Consider the following 23,390-nt stretch of genomic DNA (forward strand, 5'->3'; position numbering starts at 1 on the left):
AGACAAACATCCAGTTAGTTCCATGAGCATCTCAAGCTGTGTCCACAACAGGACAAGGAGCTTGGTCCAAAAGGAAAAGCAATGCACCAAAAAGGTTTGGTTACTAAAACACTGCCAGCTGAATTTAAAACACTTAACAGTCGATTCACACCCTGGCACAAGCTCATTTCCTCACAAGAATCAGACCAGCGGCAGACTGGGGACCACAGTTTGAAGAGCCCTGATGTGGAAGACACAGAATTTTATCTGCCACACCCACACGGTCAGTAGAACAATACAAGTGTGGAAATTGCCCCCTCATGGCCATTCTGTGTGCCATAGCTCCTCCTATTCCCTTGCAATAGAGTCACAGATATTTTTGGCATTCTAACAATCCAACTCCATCTAAGTATCTATGACAACAATCGCGCGCCCAGTTTAGAGAGAAGAGGAAGTGTGCTTACTCTTCTTGCCGTAAGTCATTGACGCTGCGGTCCAGAGAGATCATGTCACTTGCCACCATGTTAAATCCAAACTCTTTAATGCTGGCTTGAACTGCATGTTTGAGTTCTGGTCCCAAAACCACTGGCTTGGCTTTCTCTCCAGGGCCACCAACCACTCCATGAGGCTCAGGCTCTTTGGGTTCAAAGTTCCCGAGGACCCCTGGGCGGAGCACAGGATCACGGTAGCTGAAAGTCTGAGGCTTAAATGTGAGATACTGCCTCTGCATTATGTCTTTCTGGTTATCTCCTCCAGCGTGGCGCTCTTGTTCATGTCTGGCCTTGTTTTTTCTTCTAATAGACTCTAAGTCCACTTCCACTCCTTCAACATGAGGCCAGGGCACCACGGGTTTGAATCTGTCATCCCCGGGAGCTAGTCCATTGGCCCCTCGGTCAGGCATGGCATTATTAACAGCTCTGTCTTCCTACACAAAAGGGAGGGGACATACAATGAGTACATGAAGGCAAATCACAGCAGAGTTTATGAAACCCATTTTCATGTTTTAGAAAAAAGCTAAGGCAACAATAAAACGGTTTGAAATGTGAAACAGAAGATGGCCAGGTATCAGGACCTCCCCTCAGCCGATACCAAGAACAGACCCTTTCCTGGCATTTCCAACCCCAAAGCGGGGAACGGATGCATTTTCCACCTTCCCCTTTATAAACGTAGCTCTGTCAAATACCCCATATCAAGCTCAATCCTCAAGCAATGAAGATCTAGGACCTTTGGCTAGAACAGACACTTAACAGCTCATGCTGTACAGTGCGGTTTTCCCAGTTGTCTGGTGATGATGCACGTGACATCTGTCAGTCACACAGCACACACTGGCCATGGTGTTAGATGTCACCCATCTCTAGGCTGGCTTTGTGCTCCAAATGGCAGAGGAACAGGGCTGGGCTACGCACTCAACAGTTCCGATTCAGTATTTCCTACTCAGAGAGTTCAGCTGCATTCACGACTATTTAAAAAAGTTCTAACGACTGTAACCAAACCCGTTGGGGCTTTTAAGCCACACCCAGAACCTCGTTGGCCCCATTCCGGGGGTATTTCAGGGAAAAACAGATTCTGCATGTATGGCTATTGCGTGATGGCTGCCTCCCTTTCTGTCTGGATGCTCCTCATTACCTGAGCAGATCTTTCTGTCAAAAACCTGAGCGTTTTTGTTCCTGGGACATATATACAAAGTTTTTGCTAAATTGGTGCCATTCCTTACACAGAGCCATGTTTCCTGATATTAGCATCACCTCAGTGGCTTTAAACATACTTACGTCTGCATCCCATCCCTCAGACACTGTGATTTAATTGGTTGGGGGACTTGGAGATTTGAAAGCTCTCCAGTGATTTCAGTTTGCAGCAAGCTTGGACTGACTGCCTCCAGCTATAACCAGATCAGGTGGCTATGGACTGGGTGGGGACAGGTGAGAAGGTCGGAGCCAGAAGTGCAGAACCACTGTTTGCCACTCCCCTCTTACCAAGACCACCTGGTTCCTTAACAGATGCATAGTAGACCTAGTATCACCCGACTGACGTTTTCCTACAGTGTTGGTGCCATCTTGAAAAGTAAAGTTAAAAACTTTAAGGAGTGTGGAAGTGAGGCTCTCGGTAGGACGTAGACATGGGCTTTGCTGTCTATTGGAAGTTTATTTAGAGAGAAAAGTCTCCTTGGAAAGTCAGCTAACTCAAATGTGAATTTGGCTGATGTTGAAGGTTGGGTCAGGGCTAACCAAGGACTGATGTGAGAGAGTTCAAAAACAAATTTTTAAAACTTATCCCTTCATTTAGGGAATACTGTAAGCATACGATATAAAATTCAAGGGACCCAAAAGAGGACACAGCAAAAGGCAAGTTTTCCTGCCTTCCCTTTGGGAGAGGTGCTCAGAGTATTTTCTCGTGAATCTTTCTTACAGACCTTACATGCATGTATAAACCTACTCGTGTATGCACAGTAAGAATTTTTTTCTGAACATGGGCCATGGATTTTAATTGGCTCATTATTTTAAAAAGGAACCATAAGATCTTACACAACCAGTTCAAAGTGAATCCCAACAAATATCAAGAATACTGCGAAGAATCTACAAATAGATGCAAAACTGGTAAAACTGGTCAAAATCCTCAGGGCAATAACCAACTGCACCTCTCAGGACACAATTTCCATTTCAATGGACAAGACTTTCGCAATACTGTCAGTTTTCTATCATTTACAGGACTGTAAAGCTGGATGAGATAACGCAGAAAATTGAGTCAACTAATGTCCCCAGTAATCTTTTTGGTCCATTTCAAAGTTTTTCCACACCTGTTCTCCTGCAACACAAAACTATAAAATACAGCACTCGGCCTGACCATATAAATGTCATGCCTTTTGTCAGTCACACATCACAGGTAGGTAAGCCTTCTGATCATCACACACCTGAGCAGCAGGGACGACGTTGAAGCCTAACCTGGGAGCCCTCCCAGGGGTCAGAGTAAGTTGACAGGAGGCAGTCTCGCCAGAGATCTGCAGCCATGAATCACTGAGGGTTTGGGGAATCATCCCATCCTAAGGAAGGAAGCCAAGCACAGCTCTGGCACAAAGAGGTAGGCACCAAAGCTGAGGGGTGATTTTGGTGATGGGAAGTGTCCTTTCTTCCAGTTTAGCTCCTGGATCTTTCCAAAGTTATATTTACGTACCACAATATCATAATAAACAAATGAAAACAGAGGCGTCATTATTAAACTCTAAAGTATCAGACTCAAGTTCTTGATGTTGAACCAAGGACGCCACTAAGAGGAGAAAGATGTGGTCCCCACTTCAACTTTTCCCATCATGGCTCCAGTGAACCAGTAATTGGGAAGGTAAAGAATGAGGGCGGGAAATGACAATTGGTACAGAAAGGAGACTCAACAGGCCGTCAGAGGTCAACAGAGCATCCACTGTGGCGCCCCATATTCCACTGGGGGAAACCACTTATTGGAAGGATGTGGAATATGGCAAGATGTAAAATCAAGGTACCCAAATCGTGAGACACATGCTATGGTTTAGGTTGGCCGGTGTTGATGTAAAAAGACTCACAAATGTAAATGTTTCTCAAATTCACCCACCTTAAGAAGAGAATGTTTAATAGGTTCAAACTTCATGCATATCTTCCTCCAAAAGGTGTTCTGATCATTCCCTTGTCTAACCTTTCACTGCTGGTGCTCTCTAGAGATCTGACAGCAGGCTGCCTGTTGCTCCTCCTCACCCTGGGCAATCTCCTTCTCTTCCAAGCCAGGCGACTAGGTCACACCCATCATGCCTACACATTTCCTGCACCCACATCACACTTTTCATCCTTCTCATCTCCAGGCCCGCAGGCACCTGCCTCCTGGCCATTTCTACTTCAATCAACCTAAACTTAAGACACCCCAGACTGAACTTACACTTACCCCACATCACAAACCTGCTTCCAGGACTGTCTTCCCCACCTCAGGAACGGTAAACAGCACCCACTCACCGATCAAAGGTAAAACATACATTTTCATCCTTGGCCTCATGTTCGGACATCCAATTAATCACTGACTCCTCCAATTCAGAGCTTGTGTAGCTCTTAAATCTGGCCATGTTCTCCAAACCCTGACTGCTGAGGCCAGCCTGGTTCAGGCCAGCCTGCCTGAAAGATTACAGGAAGAGGAATAACAGGGTTCTAAGTGCCTCACATGTGGTAACCCACTGATTCCCAAGACTGAGGTCCATGATTGCCAGACCTATTGTACACACAGAACAGCCAACAGAGGAGCAAGCTGATGTTGGGATCAGGCATGGCAGGGCTGAGACATGCATCCAGGCAGGGCCTCACACTCCAATGCTGCCTCTCCATCACCTATCTGCATAGCAGCCACAGTGACGTCTCTGAAATTCAGGTATGAACAGGTTCCCCTCTCTGCTACAGCTCCATGCTGGCCCTCTTCCCTCTAGGACACCAGAGGACCCTCTTCTCTGGGTTTATCGGGTTTCTCTGGCTCTCCCCACACACACTCCAAGCCAGAGTCAGTTAACTTCTTCTGTAAACAGTCAAGTAATGAATGCTCCTGACTTTGCTGCCGTTCCAGTGCCAAAGCAGCCACAGACGCATGAAACTGAAAGGGTTTGGCTGTGTGCCAACAAAACCTTATTTACAAGGATAGGCTAGCGGGGATGATGTGACCCTATCCCCTGCTCTGCATTCTAGGTCCCCTGAAAGGGTAGGGACCTGAGCCATGGGCTGCAGCACTGCATTGCCAGCGCTGATCCTGGCATGCAATCCTCAGTATTTGCTGAATAAATGCACGAATCCTATAATTCCTGCCTGGCTTGTAAGGGAGAGTCTGAGAAGGAACCGGAGAGAATGCAGAGTAGGGACTGAGAGAGAAGGGCTTAACCAGAGAGATCTTTCCTGGAAATATTTATGAATTCAGCAAGAAGTCAGGACTTTATATTCTCTGCACAGGACTGAACTCTTAATAGTGCTATATAATAGTCACCGGAAAAAATGAAATCTGCTCACTTCTCAAAGCCTTCATGTCATTAAATCCAAAGGCAAGAGCACATACAAGAAGTGTGTAACTCCAAGTCAATTAGGAATAATCACATCAAATCTTAATGTCATATGATTTAAAGGACGGCTATAAAGTGTGATACTCAACCTCCAAAAGAGGAAAACTGCACACTTCTCCTTCCTTCCTAAGGCTGAATGGGAATCTAGCTGCCTTTGTGACTGACTGGGGTTATGATGCCTTCATAGGTACCAGCTGATTTCCTACACAGTCAAAGCCTGTGAATATAAAACTGTTGACTAGAAATGGAAAACTTAATCGGTAGATAATCTTCTAAGATCAGTAAGTTCACAAAGGTGGAAATGTTCTGAAAAATACAATCACTCATCACCAGATGGAAATTCGGGACTATCAGAAATCGGGTCAGACTATATACTTTACATCTCACAATTTACAAAGTTCCCCTCACCCCCACATCAGGCTTCCGCACCGTATTTTTCCAAGAAGGTCATGTCTCAGTAGAAGTGATAGGAATATAAAGGGATTCAGGGCAGATGAAAGCAGCATAGGCTTGGATCTGAAAAGAGAGGTGAGTGTGGAGACAAGCTCATGGTAATGAGCTCGTGCAGACCAGGACCCCTTCTCCTTTGGGAAGTGCCCACCACTAACTGCCTCTCACAACTCGGCTGTCGCACCACCAGAGCCAAAGGCCTTACAACATACAGGTCAAATGTAAATCCACCCATTGATAGAAAACACCTTTTTTTTTTTTTTGGTCTTTTTAGGGCTGTAGCCACGGCACATGGAGGTTCCCAGGCTAGGGGTTGAATCAGAGCTGTAGCCTCCGACCTATGCCAGAGCCATAGCAATGCCAGATCTGAGCCGCACCTGCGACCTACACCACAGCTCACGGCAACACCGGATCCTTAACCCACTGAGCAAGGCCAGGGATCAAACCCGCAATCTCATGGTTCCTAGTTGGATTCCTTTCCACTGCACCACAACAGGAACTCCAGAAAATACCTTTAATTAGAAAAATCACATCAGCATCTTCTCCAGCTTGCTCACTCACCTAAAAGGAGCTAAAGGAACAGAGAGAGCAGTAAAAAAATAAAGTCAACGAAGTTCAGAAGAAAGGGTGTGCTTGTACGCTGGATGCCCCCAGACTCTCAACTGTGGCAGGATGAGGAGGAGTAGGGGTACCCTGGGTCAGCACCCAGGTTTCCCTCTGGTTAGCTCGAGCTGGATTCTGAGTCAGCCCATCCCCTGCTGGCATCCTGTGCTGATGGAGGACCATGCTCGCCTGCTCCTTCAGGACTGAGTTGACTGCTTGGGAGTGGGTGGCTATTTTGGGCTTGGGAGGTGGGAGTGGGGGGGGGGGTGTCAAGTAATCTGTTTAATCAGGGCTTAAAATAGATACACCCAAGATTAAACAGAGACTTCACCAGTCCTTGAATATGGAGGATGTCCTCTCAAGGAAAAGGATCCTATTCAAGTACATTTTTAAGGCTGATGCCTCCTTTGGGAACTAAGGCAGAAGTGAAGATAGAGAAGGGTGCGGCTTTATCCATAAGAAAAAGCATTACATTCCAATAGGATTACCTGCCAAAAGAAACAGACTGACTCAAGAAGGCCCCCATTCTCTTCTTTTTTTTCTAAGTACCGGGCCAGGATATAAAACAAAAGGGGACAGAATGGAAAAAGTAGCATGGCTGACATCACAGTAACTGCCCCATCAAAACAAATCCAGGTCAGCAACCCCACAGCATATACTGCACCCAGGCTGGTAACCACCAGCCACAGGGACTCAGACTCATTCCAGGGAGGGAGCAGCACGTCCCTGGACTGTTGGGAATAGCTTATTACATCAGAGCTGCCGATGCTGTTGCAACTAGTTACCACTAGTTATACTAGTTATGGGAAAGGTAGTGCTCCACTCTATGATGGAAAAGAAACTGGCTTTGCATCCACTGTCTGACACCACTGCTGGGCTTGGTTTAGGTTAGCATGTTCAGAATCCAAATGAGCTAACTAAAAACATTACTTTCTCTACAAACCTAAAATTTGAATAATCTTTTTAGTTTCTTCTTCAGATTTGAATAAATCATGTCTGCAAGTGAAATTTGTTACTTTATGGAATAAAGAGACACAAGAAAGTCTATTTAAACATGAGAAAGTAAATCTGCTGGTGTTAGCCCTCTAGGCCAATTTATCTTGCCAATGGTCTCCTGCTAAATTTGGTCCTTGTTTTAATTTTAAGACAGAAATAAGGCAGATTCTAAATCAGGTCAGAAAACTACCAGATAGTACACAAGAGGGAATAAATTAAAAGAAGAAATGAGTGAATAAAGGACCAAAATACAGGTTAATGTCTATAAAAGGGTTATCCTTTTACAAAAAACTTTTATTTGTGAGACATTTAATGGCTCAGAACAAAGTTATTATCACAGACAACTAACCATGAGTTTTATGAAATATGCAATCTAAATACAGTTATGACATCCAAATAATTTTTAGTTTTCAAGCCTTAGCTCACTAACTGAATCACGTACATATTCTACAGGCTTAAAACAATATTCTTATTTTGAATATTTTTTTTAGATGTTTTGAACTAAAGTTTAAAAATCAAACATAAGTACTAAACAACTGATCAATAAATCATTCTGTAGTAGATTTCAGGGGATTATGAAGCTAGCATTTGTCCAAGTTTATGCCATTATTTCAATGGTAAGAGCACAGACGTCAAGGCAGTAAATGCAAGGCACACCAATGTCACTTAAAAGCACATCTCCCACAAATAATAAAAGGCAGATTATAATACCTCTTAGACATCATAAAAGGATATAATGGGTAGATTTTAACTGTCTGTGTTGGAAGCTAAGCAATTACTGAATTTTAAAAAGAAAGCTCCTAAGTGATACTTCATTATTTTAAAAATAACATATAATAAATTACACAAATTTTTTAAATAAAATTGTCGGAGTTTCCATCGTGGCGCAGCAGAAACGAATCCAACTAGGAACCATGAGGCCTCGAGTTTGATCTCTGGCCTCGATCAGTGGGTTAAGGATCCACTGTTGCTGGGAGCCGTGGTGTAGGCTGCAGATGAGGCTCGGATCTGGCTGGCGTTGCTGTGGCTGTGGTGTAGTCTGGCAGCTATAGCTCCAATTAGATCCCTAGCCTGGGAAACTCCAAATGCCTTGGGTGTGGCCCTAAAAAGCAAAATAAATAAACAAATAAAATAAAATTTTTAAAAATAAAATTAAAACTTATTTAAAATAAAACATTGTCAACATTTCACAGTAAATATCCTACCACATTATTCCAACAAGATGACAAGTAAAAAAACAACTGGAGAAAGAGTGAGGGAGAAAAAGATGAAAGCAAAACAAAGAGAAAGACGATAAAATAAAATCTGTGAAGATTTTTAAACACATGAATAATTTATGTATGCAATGGAGAGGGAAATATACATTTAAAAGCCAAATAGCTTAGCAGGATAAGATGTAAGAAATTAACCCTGTTGAACAGACCCTTCAAAGGAATAATCACAGCATTTCATCAAATGGACAAAGGAGGCCCAATGGGAGCAAAGCTGATGGAAAATGAGGTGGCATCTGCTGTCTGCCTGCCCACCCCACACTGTGGAGCCAGCTCTCGGCCTGTGCCCATCAACCCAACATTCCCCAGAAGGGCCAGGACTCTCTTCATTCTCCTGTCCAGAACAATCCCAACATCAATCCCTGCACCGCACTGTTAAAAACTTTTTTAAAAAAATCCAGGGACGTGCTTATTTAATCCTATCCTTTCTTTTTTTTTTTTTTAGGGCCGAACCTGTAGCATACATATGAAGGTTCCCAAGCTGGGGGTCAGATCAGAGCTGTAACTGTTGGCCTACATCACAGTCACATAATGACAGATCCCAGCTGCATCTGAGACCTACATCACAGCTCACGGCAACTCCAGATCCTTATCCCACTGAGCAAGGCCAGGGATCAAATCCAAGTCATCTCGGATCCTAGTAGGGTTGGTTAACCACTGAGCCACGAAGGGAACTCCCTATCCTTTGATTCTTGTTTCCAACAATACACTTCCTAATCTAATACCAGCCCAGGCCTAGCAGATGGTTTAATGCTTAATGCTCCCTCACATCCGGCAATCCCAGAGAAAGCACATAATGATTTCCAAATCCTCCTGAAAATGTTATCGGAAATTATGTCACCAACAGGATCATCAATAATTCTTAGGACATTAAGGAAAACATTTTACTGAGGGAGAGCAGAATGAGGTCAGATGTAGTATTTGTGTCAGAAAGCATATTTGTAATACCCTTTTGAAAGCAGAAAAAGCAATGTCCTATTATCCCTTTAGGGAGAAATTCAAGAGTGAACACGGCCCTTCCCCCATGAAGTGTTCGTACTTTCTTCAGCTGGAAATGCATGAAACAGCTTTATCTCCAGTGCTTCCTTGCTTTGCCCTGCAGCCTGGCTTTCATTATAGCTCATAAAAAAGTATTGCAATATGGGGCAAAGACATACATTTTGATTAGCATGAAATAATCTCTTGCAATTTTGAAAACAACAACAACAAAACACCTCAAGAAAGAAAATACTTTCGACTTTTCAGGGTGGAATATATCCTTTTAAACCATGGAACATTTACTACCATGTTGTGACTGGAAATCCATTTTAGAAGGAGGCAACAAGGAGATGTAACTATGTGAGGAAGAAAAAATACATTCCGAGTAGACCAAGGTTATACAGGTAATAAACTTTCTGACATTTTACTTTTCAACAACAGCAGGCCTGCCCTCCAGAAGGAACACTTATCCAGGGAGTCTCCAGTGTAACAGTGTTACTTGGCATTCAGGTTCATACTTATATGCATCAGTAAAAGATAAAAGAACTGTCCTTCTAGTTATCCAAAAATTTATTACACATCTACCACCTGCCAGGCACCTGCGCTGAAGAAGGGCAAGGCTGTTAAGAGGCTTGATCTCTGTTTTGAAAACACCCCCAGCACAGGGATGGTGGGAATGGGAGAGAGGTGGGGGTGCAAGTGGGGCTTGGCAGCCACTAGAGATGGAGCCAGTGGCACAAACATAAAAAAAAAAAAAAAAAAAAAAAAAAAAAACCAGGGTATATTCAAGGAATTGTAGACAGTTTGGTGTAAGGAGTGGTGGGGACTTATGGGGAGTTGGCAGGAGATTAAATGCAGGCTGTGCCTCTAAAGACATGCAAGACTTTCCTCTGAAACTTGAGCTTTAAGCAGGAGCTCTGGAGCAGAGCTGAACTCTGGATCGAGGACTCTACTGGAGCAAATGAATGTAAGAGGATCAAGATATTTTCAGAGGAATGAGAGAAGAACATAGAAATGAAATACTGGAGAAAGCGATGCAGGAGAGAATTTCAAGAAGACAGTGACAACAGGGCCAAAAAGCAGGCATGGTGTTGAATTAATGAGAACCCCAAGGCCAGAGGTGCAGCTTGGTTCTATGACAGGACCCACTCCCTGGCCCTGAGACACACAACACTGGCCAGGGCCCCGGAGCCTGGACCCAGGGACCTCAGGACCCCTCGCAGTATCTCCCACCCAACCACAGATGGAAATGTCCCATCATCAGGTTCTAGAGGCATCCTGAGGTGCTGCTGTTCTGCCCCAGACCTTCCTGGGAAATGTCCCAACCCCTGCTGTGTGCCGGCCCCAGGGACATGGAGGTGGATAAATGCATCCCTGCTCTGAGGGCTGTTAGCCCAGGGGGAGACACATGATCAGGCCATCACACATGCCAGGCATGGGCGAACCTTTGGGGAGGGCTGGTCTAACCTACGAGGTTGGAAGGCTCCCTGGGAAGGAAGGGCTACTGGAGACTAAGGAGGAGACACTAACAAGGTGGAGAGGAGGGACAGTGTCCAGGTCAGGATCCTTTCCTGTAAAATCCCAGCGCCAGCCTGGTACCCATGAGGATAAAGCCTGGTCCTAATAATCAAGCCACACAAAGCCACCTGGCAGTCTTGTAGGTCTTACCAAGATCCTATTTTCAACAAATTCCTTCCACATCTACTTTTTATTAAATTCTTTTCTCTTTTTTTTGGGCCATGACTGGGCCATGCAGTTCCCAGACCAAGCCAGGCAACAAATCCACACGAACAGCAGAGACCCAAGCCACAGCAGTGACAATGCCAGTTCCTTAACCCGCTGACCACTAGGGATCGCCACTGCACAGGTACTTTCCATGATGTGTGTTGCTAGGCTTCTAGAAAGCTAAAAGGCAGTGATGAACTCAAGAAACATAAAATGTCTTTTTATAAACATATTGTCAGTGGTTCTTTGCCTGTTTAGGGTCACAAAGATCTGAGACCCTCTCCTAGGGGGAAAAATACAAACTGTAATTTTGTTAAGTTCTTTGTAGAAGCATTTTCTGTATATATCAAAATTCTTTAAAACACTCCTGTGTTTTGACTACAGAATTTCAGAAGTGGAAATGTATTCTAGGGAGATAATTCTAATTACAGAAGAGACATTAAGCATAAATGTTCAGTGCAACATATACCAGCAAATATACTAGAAACAAACAGAATGTCTTTAGGAGACTAGTCAAGAAAATTATGCTACATTTACACTACAGACTAGTACTTAATCTATAAAAATGTCTAAGAAAAATAATTCTTGTGGAAAATACTTATAACGTTAGTATTTTAGGAGTAGGACACACACATTGAATATGCATACTGCTTACACCATACAAACTCAAATACGAGATGCAAAGCACAGAAACGACTAGAAGGAAAGTGAAAAGTAGTAGCTGTCTCTGGTGGTGAGACTAGGTGATATTTTTCTTATGTCTCAATTTTCTTAGTTCCTATATTGAACATATGTTTGTATAATGTTTTTTAAAATTGTACAGCTTCCTCTTAGAAGTGTTTTTAAAATGATTTACTGGTCCATAACAAAACAGTTCATACAGTAACCTGAAATTTTTTTTCCATAAGGAGGTTCTACATCACAGTATGCTATAAAGTTTGTTGATTCCCAAAGAGGTTGCCATACACGATCTAGTCATAAAACAGAGAGAGAAAATACACAGCAAGCACAATGAAGAGAAAGCCCAGAGAAATAATACTTAGAACTGCAGAAGGATAAGCTGCACGTTCACACACTGGGACCAGCTAGGCATAGTCTTCATTTGAGGATACAACCAAACTTCAGGTTGCATTAAAAAAAGAACCACTTTAGCAAGTTTTAAAATAAAGCACAAAAACCAGAATGTGGTAAATTCAATTATTAATCACTCAATCATCAATTATCAATCACTTAAAAGCAAAGGAAAGAATTATGTCCTAAGACATCTTCTAAAATGAAAGTCACACGGTAACATCCCTAACATCCCATGTCCTCCACTGCACAGCATTTTCTGTGAAGATGCTTCCTTTTAAGTGCCGTGAGCTGTGGTGTAGGTCACAGACGTGGTTCAGATCCCACATTGCTGTGGCTGTGGTGTAGGCTGATTCGACCCCTAGCATGGGAACTTCCATATGCTGCAGGTGCGGCCCTAAAAAAACAAAATAAATGAATAAAATAAAACAAAAAAAGAATACTTTACTACACTTTACTATCTAACTCATCTCCCCTACTTACACCTACTCCTAGTTTCTTCACCCTAAAAGGAGTTAGATTTTAAAATTTAAATTTAAAAAAATTAAAGAAGTTAAAAATCTTTATCTTGGTTTCTCTCCAAAGCAGTAGACACATGGTAAATGAGAAAGAAGGAATTAAAAGGATTAATTGGATTTTACCATTAATTTTGATGTCATTTTTTATTACACTTTAAAGCACAGATTAAAGTATATGACATTTGCCTAATTTTAAGATATTTCTAGTTTGGAGAATATTATAAAGCAGACAATTATGTTGCTGGGTGCCAAAATTTGGGGCAATGAGAAATGAAAAACTCTAGAACAAACATACTGTAAAAATATATACTTCAAGATCTGGCAATAGAAAATGAAGACAGATATGCTCACAAAGCAAGAAGATAAGTAGCACGCTTACAACACACAGGCTGACCTGATTCAAATGACCGGATGAAGGACTGCCTTCTGTTGTGGGCAGGAGGTGGGTGATACCACATTTCAGCCCTGCACCCCCAGGTCCAAGAACAGGGGTGGGAGTGTCTCTTGAACCAGGTAAAGAGCATGCAGCCCTGGCTCCCACTTCAAACAGAAGACAGTCTGCTGGGTAAGGTGGGAAGCAGGCTCAGAAAGCAAGTAAACTGCTCCATCTGAAGACACAGGATGAAGGATGGAGGCTGAGTGTCAAAGAGGGAGTCTGAACAGAGGAGGGTCTCAAATTCCAGAGTCCCTTGGCTGAGTTGACATAAAGGATACCTCTTGTACTGACTGTGACAAACTCTCAAGCATGGTTATAAAGGAGAGTAAAATTTTGAGGACTGGCTTAGGCTAAACACTTGATGTTTTAAAAACAACACTACAAGGTTATCTGCAGGTAAACATTTTGGCCCAGTCAGCATCCAATAAGGCAAGGGTTAAAGGTAAGAAAATGAGTTAAAAGAAAGCCTTTTAGGGAGTTCCTATTTTGGCTCATGAGGACACCAGGTTCAATCCCTGGCCTCACTCAGTGGGTTAAGGATCCAGCTTTGCTGTGAGCTGTGGGGTAGGTTGCAGACGCAGCTGGGATCCCACGTTGTTGTGGCTGTAGTGTAGGCCGGCAGATGCAGCTCTGATTCGACCCCTAGCTTGGGAACTTCCATATGCTGTGGGTGCCTTAAAAAAAAGAAAAGAAAAGAAGAAAAGAAAGCCTTTTAGGTTTATAATGAGTGACGCAAAAGCAAACTTCTTTGACTTCTTTGAACATACATCTTCAGTAGGAAAAGTAAAGAAGCAGAGTCAATAGGAAAAAAAGTCTTTGCCAAGAACAATTTGTCTTGGAGAAACCACAGCAAATTTACTAGCAACGTGGCAGCCACTTTGAGAACTCCCAGAACCCGCAACCTCGGCTGCAGAGGGAGAGAGGTGCAGGACAGTCCTGGCAGCCAGCCCTCCTTGGGGACCCTGCTGCTGCTGCCAAGAGCCTGTCTCCGCCCGGGCCGAGGCTGCCTGTGGGGCAGGCGGCCAGTCCAGGCAGAGGTCCTAGGCAAGCCCCCCACCTCCACACCTCTGATCCAGGGTCTCCCTGGGGTTGGCCCAGGACTTCTACAGCCCCTGCCAGAGCTCAGCCTCAGTGTGGTGGTGTAGACCCCACCCTCCCTCCCCAAGGTGCTGTTCCCAGACCCAGGCGGATGGGGCCCTGTGCCCACCCCATCTTAGAGCCCACTTCCTGGAGAACCCAACTTCTAAGAAGACAAGACCAGTATGTCCTGAAATATTCCTGATATATAATGAAGCTAGCCATTCAATAAGCAGAGACCACCAATATTTAAGTCAGTTTCCTTCCCTATAACACTGGAGTAGTATGGAGCATAGGATCACTGCAAGGATTAAGCACAGCAATGTATAGAAACACTGAGCAGCCTAGCAACATGGAACATGCATTAAATGCTAGGTTATTCTTAAGTAGACATTAAAATATTTCTACAAATGGGTTACTGTTTAAAGCCCTCTAAAGAACTATAGGGAAGGAGTTCCCTTTGTGGCTCAGCAGAAATGAATCTGACTAGCAGCCATGAAGATGTGGGTTTGATCCCTGGCCTCGTTCAGTGGTTTTGCCGTGAGCTGTGGTGAACATTGCAGACGCAGCTTGGATCTGGCCTTGCTGTGGCTGTGGTGTAGGCTGGCAGCTGCAGCTCTGATTCAATCCCTAGCCTGGAAGCTTCCATACGCTACGAGTGCAGCCATAAAAAGAAAAAAAAAAAAAGAAAAAAAAGAAAGAATAAAGGAACTGTAGGGAAGATGCTACAGAGAAAGGATTTTGAAAATATGAAAAGTTACTGTGTGTGATAGTTGTTTCTAAGCTCCCTAAATACCCGTTCCAATTTGTTCATCTTTCTTCTGTTTCCCCATTCAATTTTTTTTCCGTTTCTTTACATTTTTCTCTCGGTGCTAATGACTCAACAATTATATCAGAATCAAGTTATAAAAAATGTCTCAGGAGGAAAAAAAGGGGGAATGGGGAATACTACCTAGAGCAAACCAATCTCCCACATTTCAGAAATTCCAAGGCTGATCAGGGCAGTAGATCACAGATTTGTAAAAAACAAACCTACAAGCTAACACTAATATTCCCCCAGACTCCGATTCAAAAGATCTGAGGGTGTAGAAATTTCAATTTCTAAGACTCAGGTACAAAAAGAACTGCAAAGAAATCTTAAACCTTACTGTTTCATTTTTACTGGTAATACTGATATTGTAATTTTAAACACGTACATATGAAGTAAATATATTATTAAGAACCAAGATTGTCAAGATAAGACATAAAAATATTCAAAAAGTTAAATTTACATAGCAAGTATGAAAAACACACCACACACACACACAAATATTACTCAGCCATAAAAGAATGAAATACTGCCATCCACAGCAACATAGACGGACTAGAGATTATTACAGAGATGTCAAACAATAAACATCATATTGCATCACTTATATGTGGAATCTGAAAAAAGGATACAAATGAACTAATTTATAAAACAAGAAATAGACTCACAGTTACACACAGTTACCAAAGGAGAAAGGGGGGAGGGATAAATTAGGAGTTTGGGGTTACCAGATACACACCTCTATATATATATGGAATAGATAAACAAGGACCTACTGTATAGCCTAAGGAATCATGTTCAATATCTTGTAACAACCTATATGGAAAAGAATCTGAAAAAGATTGTGTATAACAATCATTCTGTTGTACATCTGAAACTAACACAATTTTGTAAATCCACTATACTTCAATTAAAAAAGAGAGAAAAAAGAAATTGCAAGTATCAATATGAAATATATTTCCTTGCTCTGAATACTCCAAGGGCCTAGACACAATGATATCAAAGGAGAATGAGCATGCCTAAAGTCAGGTCTTCACGAAAAAGAAAAGGGGCTCCTTGGAGAAATGGCTGTTTCTGGCTCTAAGGCAGGGAATTATAAGGTGAATCAATTTGGTTGTGTCAGAAAGAAGAGAGGAACTAAAAAATGATGGGAAAGTATGATTCAGTGAGATTTACTCCAAACATGGTAATTAAAGAGAAAGAATTAAGTGTTTACCCTGGCCTTTTGAAAGGTTTGTTGCCCACCACAGTGGACACAGAGTAGTCTCCTTTACATATGAGAGCCAGCAAAGTCTGCAGAGCACACATAGTTGGAACAGGGGATTCTGGCTGGGACCAAAGGACGCTGAAACCTTTGGGTGAGGACAGGCTGCTGGGGAACATTCTCGAAGTACCAAAATATTTCTCCTGCATATGTGCCATTTACAAAAGAGAGATGTACCTGGCAGTTGCCACTACGAACAGGTGCTCAAACAGCATCCTTAATAATGGAACAATCTGGCATCATGCCTCCTAATGTGCTGAAATATGAAGTAAACATGACAACAAAGACGTATTCTTGGAGTTCCCGTCGTGGCTCAGTGGTTAATGAATCTGACTAGGAACCATGAAGTTTCGGGTTCGAGCCCTGGCCTTGCTCAGTGGGTTAAGGATCCGGCGTTGCCGTGAGCTGTGGTGTAGGTGGCAGACGCGGCTCGGATCCCGCGTTGCTGTGGCTCTGGCGTAGGCCAGTGGCTACAGCTCCGATTCGACCCCTAGCCTGGGAACCTCCATATGCTGCAGGAGCAGCCCAAGAAATGGCTAAAAGAAAAAAAAAAAAAAAAAAAAAAGAAGTATTCTTATCAATAGCATTTTACCTAAATTATATCAAGCCGAGACCTACAAAGAAGTCTGTGTATACAGAAAGAAGAGGGGGAGGGAGAGAAAGCAAAACTGTCAAGTTATTATTAACTGTTGAGTCTAAGAGGAGGGGTTTATAAGGATGGTCACTGTACTAGTCTTTCAACTTCTTGTATATTTGAAGACAATTTTCATTATAAAAAACTAAAGATAAAATGACACTTTAAAAGTTTATAAATGATTCTGATCATCATTCAGTTTGACCAATGTTGGACTAGGCGTCTCATTTAAAGGAGTTAGTTTTACTCCAAAACTGAAGTAAAGGAATTCCTAAAGAAAGTGTAACAACAGAATGCATGGTGCAATTTTTTTAATTCAATAAAAACATTTTATTGTTGAATACCTTGCTCTAGATCATAGAATTGTTTCATATGAAAACTAGTATGACCTGCTTCTCTCAAAGTTAAACTACCAAGGTAAATTCAAGCTTAGATATCCTCCTGTACTAATTAAAAAAACACTATTACTTAATTTACTCACCAAACTTACTGGACACCTAACATGGGTTAGAAGAAGGCATCATAGAGTGGGAAGAACGGCTGCATTTAAAACACACATGCTGAATATAGAGACTGTCTGACTTTTTTTTTTAATGGCAGCACCCATGACATATGGAAGTTCCTGGGCCAGGGACTGAATCTGAGCCAGAGCTGTGACCTACATCACAGCTGTAGCAATACCGGATCCTTTAACCCAATGCACGAGGTTGAACCTGCACCTCCACAGTGGCCCAAGCCTACTGGGTCACAGAGGGAAGTCCTGGCTTGCCTTTTGATGATCCAAGTCAGTATTAAAGGCCAAAATTCTCACACTCGCTAGGCAGCTTTCAAAGGGCTCATCTTGTTAAAACAAGAGCGCTGCTTATTCTTAGAAGCTCCATCTAAGTACAAGTGGTTCTTAGAACTGATTTAGAGAAAAGCTGAGACAAGGATAGAATTTTTTTTTTTTTAAAGATTCTCACTGTGAAGAAAATTATACAACTATTGCCAAAAAGATCCAGACGCAGAAACTTGCAATCTGATGCTTTGACTTAGTAGCTATTTTATTTAAAACACTGGAGGTCAGGGAGTTCCCATCGTGGCGCAGTGGTTAACGAATCCGACTAGGAACCATGAGGTTGCAGGTTCGATCCTTGGCCTTGCTCAGTGGGTTAAGGATCCGCCGTTGCTGTGAGCTGTGGTGTAGGTTGCAGACACAGTTCGGATCTGTGCTGTGGCTCTGGCGTAGGCCAGTGGCTACGGCTCCGAATGGACCCCTAGCCTGGGAATCTCCATATGCCGCGGGTGTGGCCCTAGAAAAGGCAAAAAGACAAAATAAATAAATAAATAAATAAGGAAGTGAGTAAAAAATAAAAATAAATAAATAAATAAAACATTGGAGGTCAGTGATAGAAGGGGGCTGAGTTCTAAAACAGGAGCCAGGAATTCCATTTTCCAACCCATGTCTTCCCTTAATTAGCCAGACAATCTCAGGTGGCTCCCAGCAAAGCGTCCAATCTCAAAGACCTGGAAGGAGCATCAAATGAAGGTCCTTTACAGAAAAAAAAAAAAAAAAAAAGTCCTGCTTAAATACGAGAGACTGAGAAGGAGAAGTTCGAAATTTCTAAAGAGGTGTTTAGAAGGTAAAAGTTTTCACTGTTTCCTACCCACAGCTTCAGAAGTCAGCTAATTTAAAAGCAAATCACTAGCAAACATACACATAGGGTAAGGCTCCCTGCTAAGCTCAAGCTGACAGGGCAGGACAAGGGACTCTGGGGGACCATGCTCTGGATCCACAGGCAGGCAGGTACAGAAGGTAAAAGGCAGCTTTTAGAAACTTTAAGGCAAGCTGACAGCTTAAATGTATGTCTTCTGAATCTAATTTGGGTTTGTATTTTGATGGTTTCAAAAATGTTCATTTTTCTCTGAATTCACTTGTACTGTTACGGCCTAGAAGTACTGGTTTGTGACTGGATCCAAATAAAAAAAACAAAAACCACGCATGGTCCATCATCACAGCAGCAGTTTGAGGGGCGACACTACAGAGCAGAGGGAAGAAGGTGAAGGCCCCTTTCATGACCCTCTAAAGTTTAGACATGTCCCTCACTAGTCAGTTTCTCTGTGCAGTGGTAACTAAGAATGGGTGCAGTTCAATCAATCTGGATGACACACCCCTGAGGTAACTGCTATTCGCTGCTGTTCTTGCCTATACAGCAAAGTCTGGTGTGAGCAACTCTTGCCAACATCTGAGTCAGATTCTAAAACTGGTATCTGCCTTTTAACTTCTCCAAATAAAGTTACAATGGCTAACTGAATAACTAATAGTTAATCTACTGGAATATTAAAGTTCTCGGTAAGTCAAATGCTAAGAATCTCCCAAGACTGAATCTTGAAACTGTTATTTTAGAATCTGGTTTTATCATCTCTATTAGAGGTTCTACAACTTCAACAGTCTCAAAATAATAATAATAATAATAATAATAATAACCCTCTCCAATTAAAAAAAAAGGGCTAAAGACCTTTAACAAGCCCCTCATCGAGAAGATATATAGACGGCAAATAAGCACGTGACACCTTATGTCATCAGGGAAATGCAAATTAAAACAATGAGGTACCACGACACATCTATTATTAGAGTTATCAGAATCCAGAACACTGATAACATCAAACACTGTGAGGACGGGAGCAACAGGAACTCTCATGCGATCGCAAGATGGGGCAGCACTTTGCAAGACAGTGTGGCAGTTTCTTACAAATCTAAACACTCTCTTACCATGTGATCCGGCATTAATGCTCCTTTGTTATTTACCTGGGAGTTGAAAACGAATATTCACACAAAAACTACACAGGGACATTTATAGCAGTTTTATTCATAGTTCCCAAAACTTGGAAGCAACCCAGATGTCCTTCAGCAGGTGATGGATAAATACACTGTGATACATCTAAACGATGGACCATTATTCATTCCTAAAAAGAAATGGGATATCAGGCCACAAGGAGTCATGAAGGAAACTTAAATGAGTAATACTACATGAAAGAAGTCAATCTGAAAAGGCTATGATTCCAACTATATGACATTGTGGAAAAGGCAAAACTAATAAAAATATCAGTGGTTTCCAGGGGTTAAAGAGGAGGAAGGGATGAGTAAGTGAAGCACAGAGGATTTTTACAACAGTGAAAAATCTGTTATGATACTATAATGGTAGTCATTATATATTTGTCCAAGCCCACAGAATGTACAACATCAAGAGTAAGCCCTCATATAAATTAAGGATTTTCAGTTATTAGGATATGTCAGCACAAGTTTATCAATTACAACATGTACCATTTTGATGATGGGTGCTGATGATGGGGGGACTGTGCATGTATGGCAGCAGGGGGCATTTGGGAAACCTCTATACCTTGCCCTTAATTTTGCTGTATATCTAAAACTGCTCAAAAAAAAATAAAGTCTATTCTTTAAAAAAACTGGGGAGTTACTGTCGTGGCTCAGCAGTATCCACAAGGATGTGGGTTTGATCTCTGGCCTCGCTCAGTGGGTGAAGGATCCAGCATTGCCATAAGCTGTGGCGTAGGTCACAAATGCAGCTCAGATCCAGCATTGCTGTGGCTGTGGTGTAAGCCGGCAGCTGCAGCTCCAATTGGACCCCTAGCCTGGGAACTTTCACATGCCACAGGTTCGGCCCTAAAAAGAAAAAAAAAAAAAAACTTTCTATTTTTATTTATTAATTAGCTTCTCACCAAAGGATCATGCCTCTGTACTAATCTGATTGATAGTTCTACTCTGTTTGAAAAGTTCAGAAGTTTCCACTGTGGTGCAACAGGTTAAGGATCTGCCATTGCTGCAGCTGTGGCTCAGATTTGATTCCTGCCCAGAAACATCCACTTGCTGTGGGTGAGGCAAAAAAAAGAAAAGAAAACAAAAGTTCAGCTCAGTATTTGATGCTTCTCTATTTCATTCATGTTGACTTTTATTTCTGGGCTGGAGATTAACTGCATAAGGGAAGTTATCTTTTCATAAGGAAAGAGATTATTCCCATACTGCTATGTTATTCCTAGTACCTAACAGACTCCAAAAAGACAGATGTTGACAAAAAGAAAGAAAACAACCCAAATGACCAGCATTTTGGAAGCTGATGGTTCTTGAAGAGGGGGACCATGACTCATTCATCTCTGCATACTGAGCTTCTAACGCAGGGCTGGAAATGAACGAATGAATTGGAGAGTGGAGGGATGGAGGGATGGATGGGCGCACTGGGCGACTGCCAAAATTTAGAATGCACATGCTTTCCACTCGCTACTAAAATATGTCAATATTTACAATTAACTGCAAGCAGAAATATTATTTTACTATTATCTGTACTGAGTACTATCAATACTACAACCAACATAATATGAAGAGAAATGCTCAAACTAAAAAGAAACAGGAAATCTAAGTGGCTGAGAAACTCATTGAAGTTGCTCTTTTTAGAGTACATGTACAGAATTTCCTTCAAAAAGCCTGCCATTAAAAAACATGCACACACACGCACGCACGCACACACACACACATCCTTCACAGTGGCCACTGCTGGACATTGTTTCTATAGTAAAGGAAAAAAATATTCACAGAGAATTTTGGGTAAGTGTGATACCATCTTGCTCCCCATTTAAAAAAAAAAAATCCTCTCAAATTTACTTTAAGATAAAGCTTTTTAGCTTTCAGAAAAACTTCTCATGTTTATTCATTTAGAAAAGTACTTAGAATAAAACTACACACATAACCCCAAAATTCCAACAATCTCTTCTAAGCCTAGAACAGCTGAATAAGATTCTTTTTTTGTTTGTTTGTTTGTTTGTTTTGGCACAGAAGCCATTTTTTCACTCACAAATGAAGTGACTTCTAATCTACAGAAAACATCTATAATAGGATTTGAGGGTAAACCAGAGTCTATAATCTACCTTTATTATCATTTTAACTTTTTAAATTTAACTCCACCAAGCCCAAAGAATAGAATAAAGCATTGGAATTTAAACTGTCTTCTGTCATCTGCAGAAGCCAAGAGAAATTTTAATGAAGTGAGTCAGTCAGAGAAATTTAGGTTGTTTTGAAATTTAATCAGCCAACTCTTTGGAGCCTGATGGCTTTATGATGTATTTTATAAACAATTGCCAGCACCTTCGGCATTTTTCCCTGTTAAGATGGAGCATCTATTAGTAAGGACAACCTTCCACAAGCAAGGTGGCAAGTTTATCAGCCCAATTCTTAGTGACCATCAGAATGAAGTCAGGCTGCAGTGTACCCTCAAATCTGCCCAGAAGTGTGATGTGTATTAAATTCTATCCTCACTGTGTATCTTTAAGTACACATGGGTAAATATGGCTGTGAAGGTTTAAGACAAAATACAAACGGCTGAACTGCCACCTCCTATTACTTATGGCAGAGAAATCTAGAAGCCTCAGACACCCAAGTCTTTGGGCAATGCGTATATTATATCTAATTCAAATAAGAAGGATGTGCAAGGAAAATTTTTTTTTCTTTTGCAGAAAATTGCTTTAAAATGCATAACGTAAAACGTGCTTTTTATTTCAACCTTATACTGTTAAAGATGTCAGATACTTACTAGTGCAAATCAATGGACTATTGCCACATGAAATAAAAATGGTATTTTTTTTTTTTGACAAAAGCAGGATGTATAAAACACTTCATTTAGATTCTACTGATTTGGAATTGTTGATTAGTACAAGGTTTAAGTTAACCCTGGAATTTTTTACGAAGAAAGTGTTTGCTAAAGTAAATCACTGGATTAAAAAATATTAAAGGGCGAAAGACTTAACACACTGAACCATCTTACATGGAAACAACATATGCACCTCAGTCTCAGTACTTATTAAAGCCAGTTTCAAAGAACTGAATGTTTGTGAAAATGCCATCAAAATAACAGTTCCAAAATAAGTGATAGAGAATGGTACTTTTTATGTGGTTTTACAATTCTAACATTTCATTAACCAGAAAGGAGGTTCCTAGTTAATTCAAAAAGGTCATTTTACTGTATCACATATCTCTGAAGAAATCTTGAGGCTGGCACCCTATCAATGAGAGTTAAACCAAAAGCACTATTAAATCTTCTATAATTAAATGACCTTACTGAATTTTTCATATCAATTTCACTTTCATATAATTTTATCTTCCTCAGAAATGAAGACTTTGGCATGTTTTAATTTTATGCCTTTGTTAAGACTGTCCAGAGAAACAGATTCACACATAGCCTTTTTTGTTGTTGGTTTGGTTTGTTTTGCTTACTGTTTAATATATATGGTTACTATATTTACAGCTAGAGAAAAGCATCAACATCACTGCTGCTGGAACTGGAATGGTAAGTCCAGCCATGGGGCCTGCTCTAGAACCTTCTTTGGGAGCCCAGGGGTTGACTGCCCAGGGACTGTCAGATGCTCCTCAGATGGCTCCCTGAGCCTGAACACCCCATATCCTGGGAGATTCAGGTGCTCAGGAGAGCAACAGGCCCTGGCCCAGCTGGAAGCTCTGCTCCTTCATTGATCCAGTTTCTCTA

At 41.7% G+C, this 23,390-nt stretch overlaps 1 protein-coding gene across 2 annotated transcripts in view; it reads right to left on the bottom strand.

The window, feature by feature from the left end:
* GALNT7 (polypeptide N-acetylgalactosaminyltransferase 7) overlaps window positions 1-23,390 on the bottom strand; it is a 120,836-nt gene that overhangs the window by 58,550 nt on the left and 38,896 nt on the right. For both annotated transcript variants that reach the window (XM_021072437.1, XM_021072438.1), the window contains exon 2: window positions 444-904. In XM_021072437.1, the coding sequence (XP_020928096.1) occupies window positions 444-904 (461 nt within the window). The remainder of the gene's footprint in view (window positions 1-443; window positions 905-23,390) is intronic.

Source organism: Sus scrofa, chromosome 14 (assembly GCF_000003025.6).
Source record: "Sus scrofa isolate TJ Tabasco breed Duroc chromosome 14, Sscrofa11.1, whole genome shotgun sequence".
NCBI classification, from domain to species: domain Eukaryota; kingdom Metazoa; phylum Chordata; class Mammalia; order Artiodactyla; family Suidae; genus Sus; species Sus scrofa.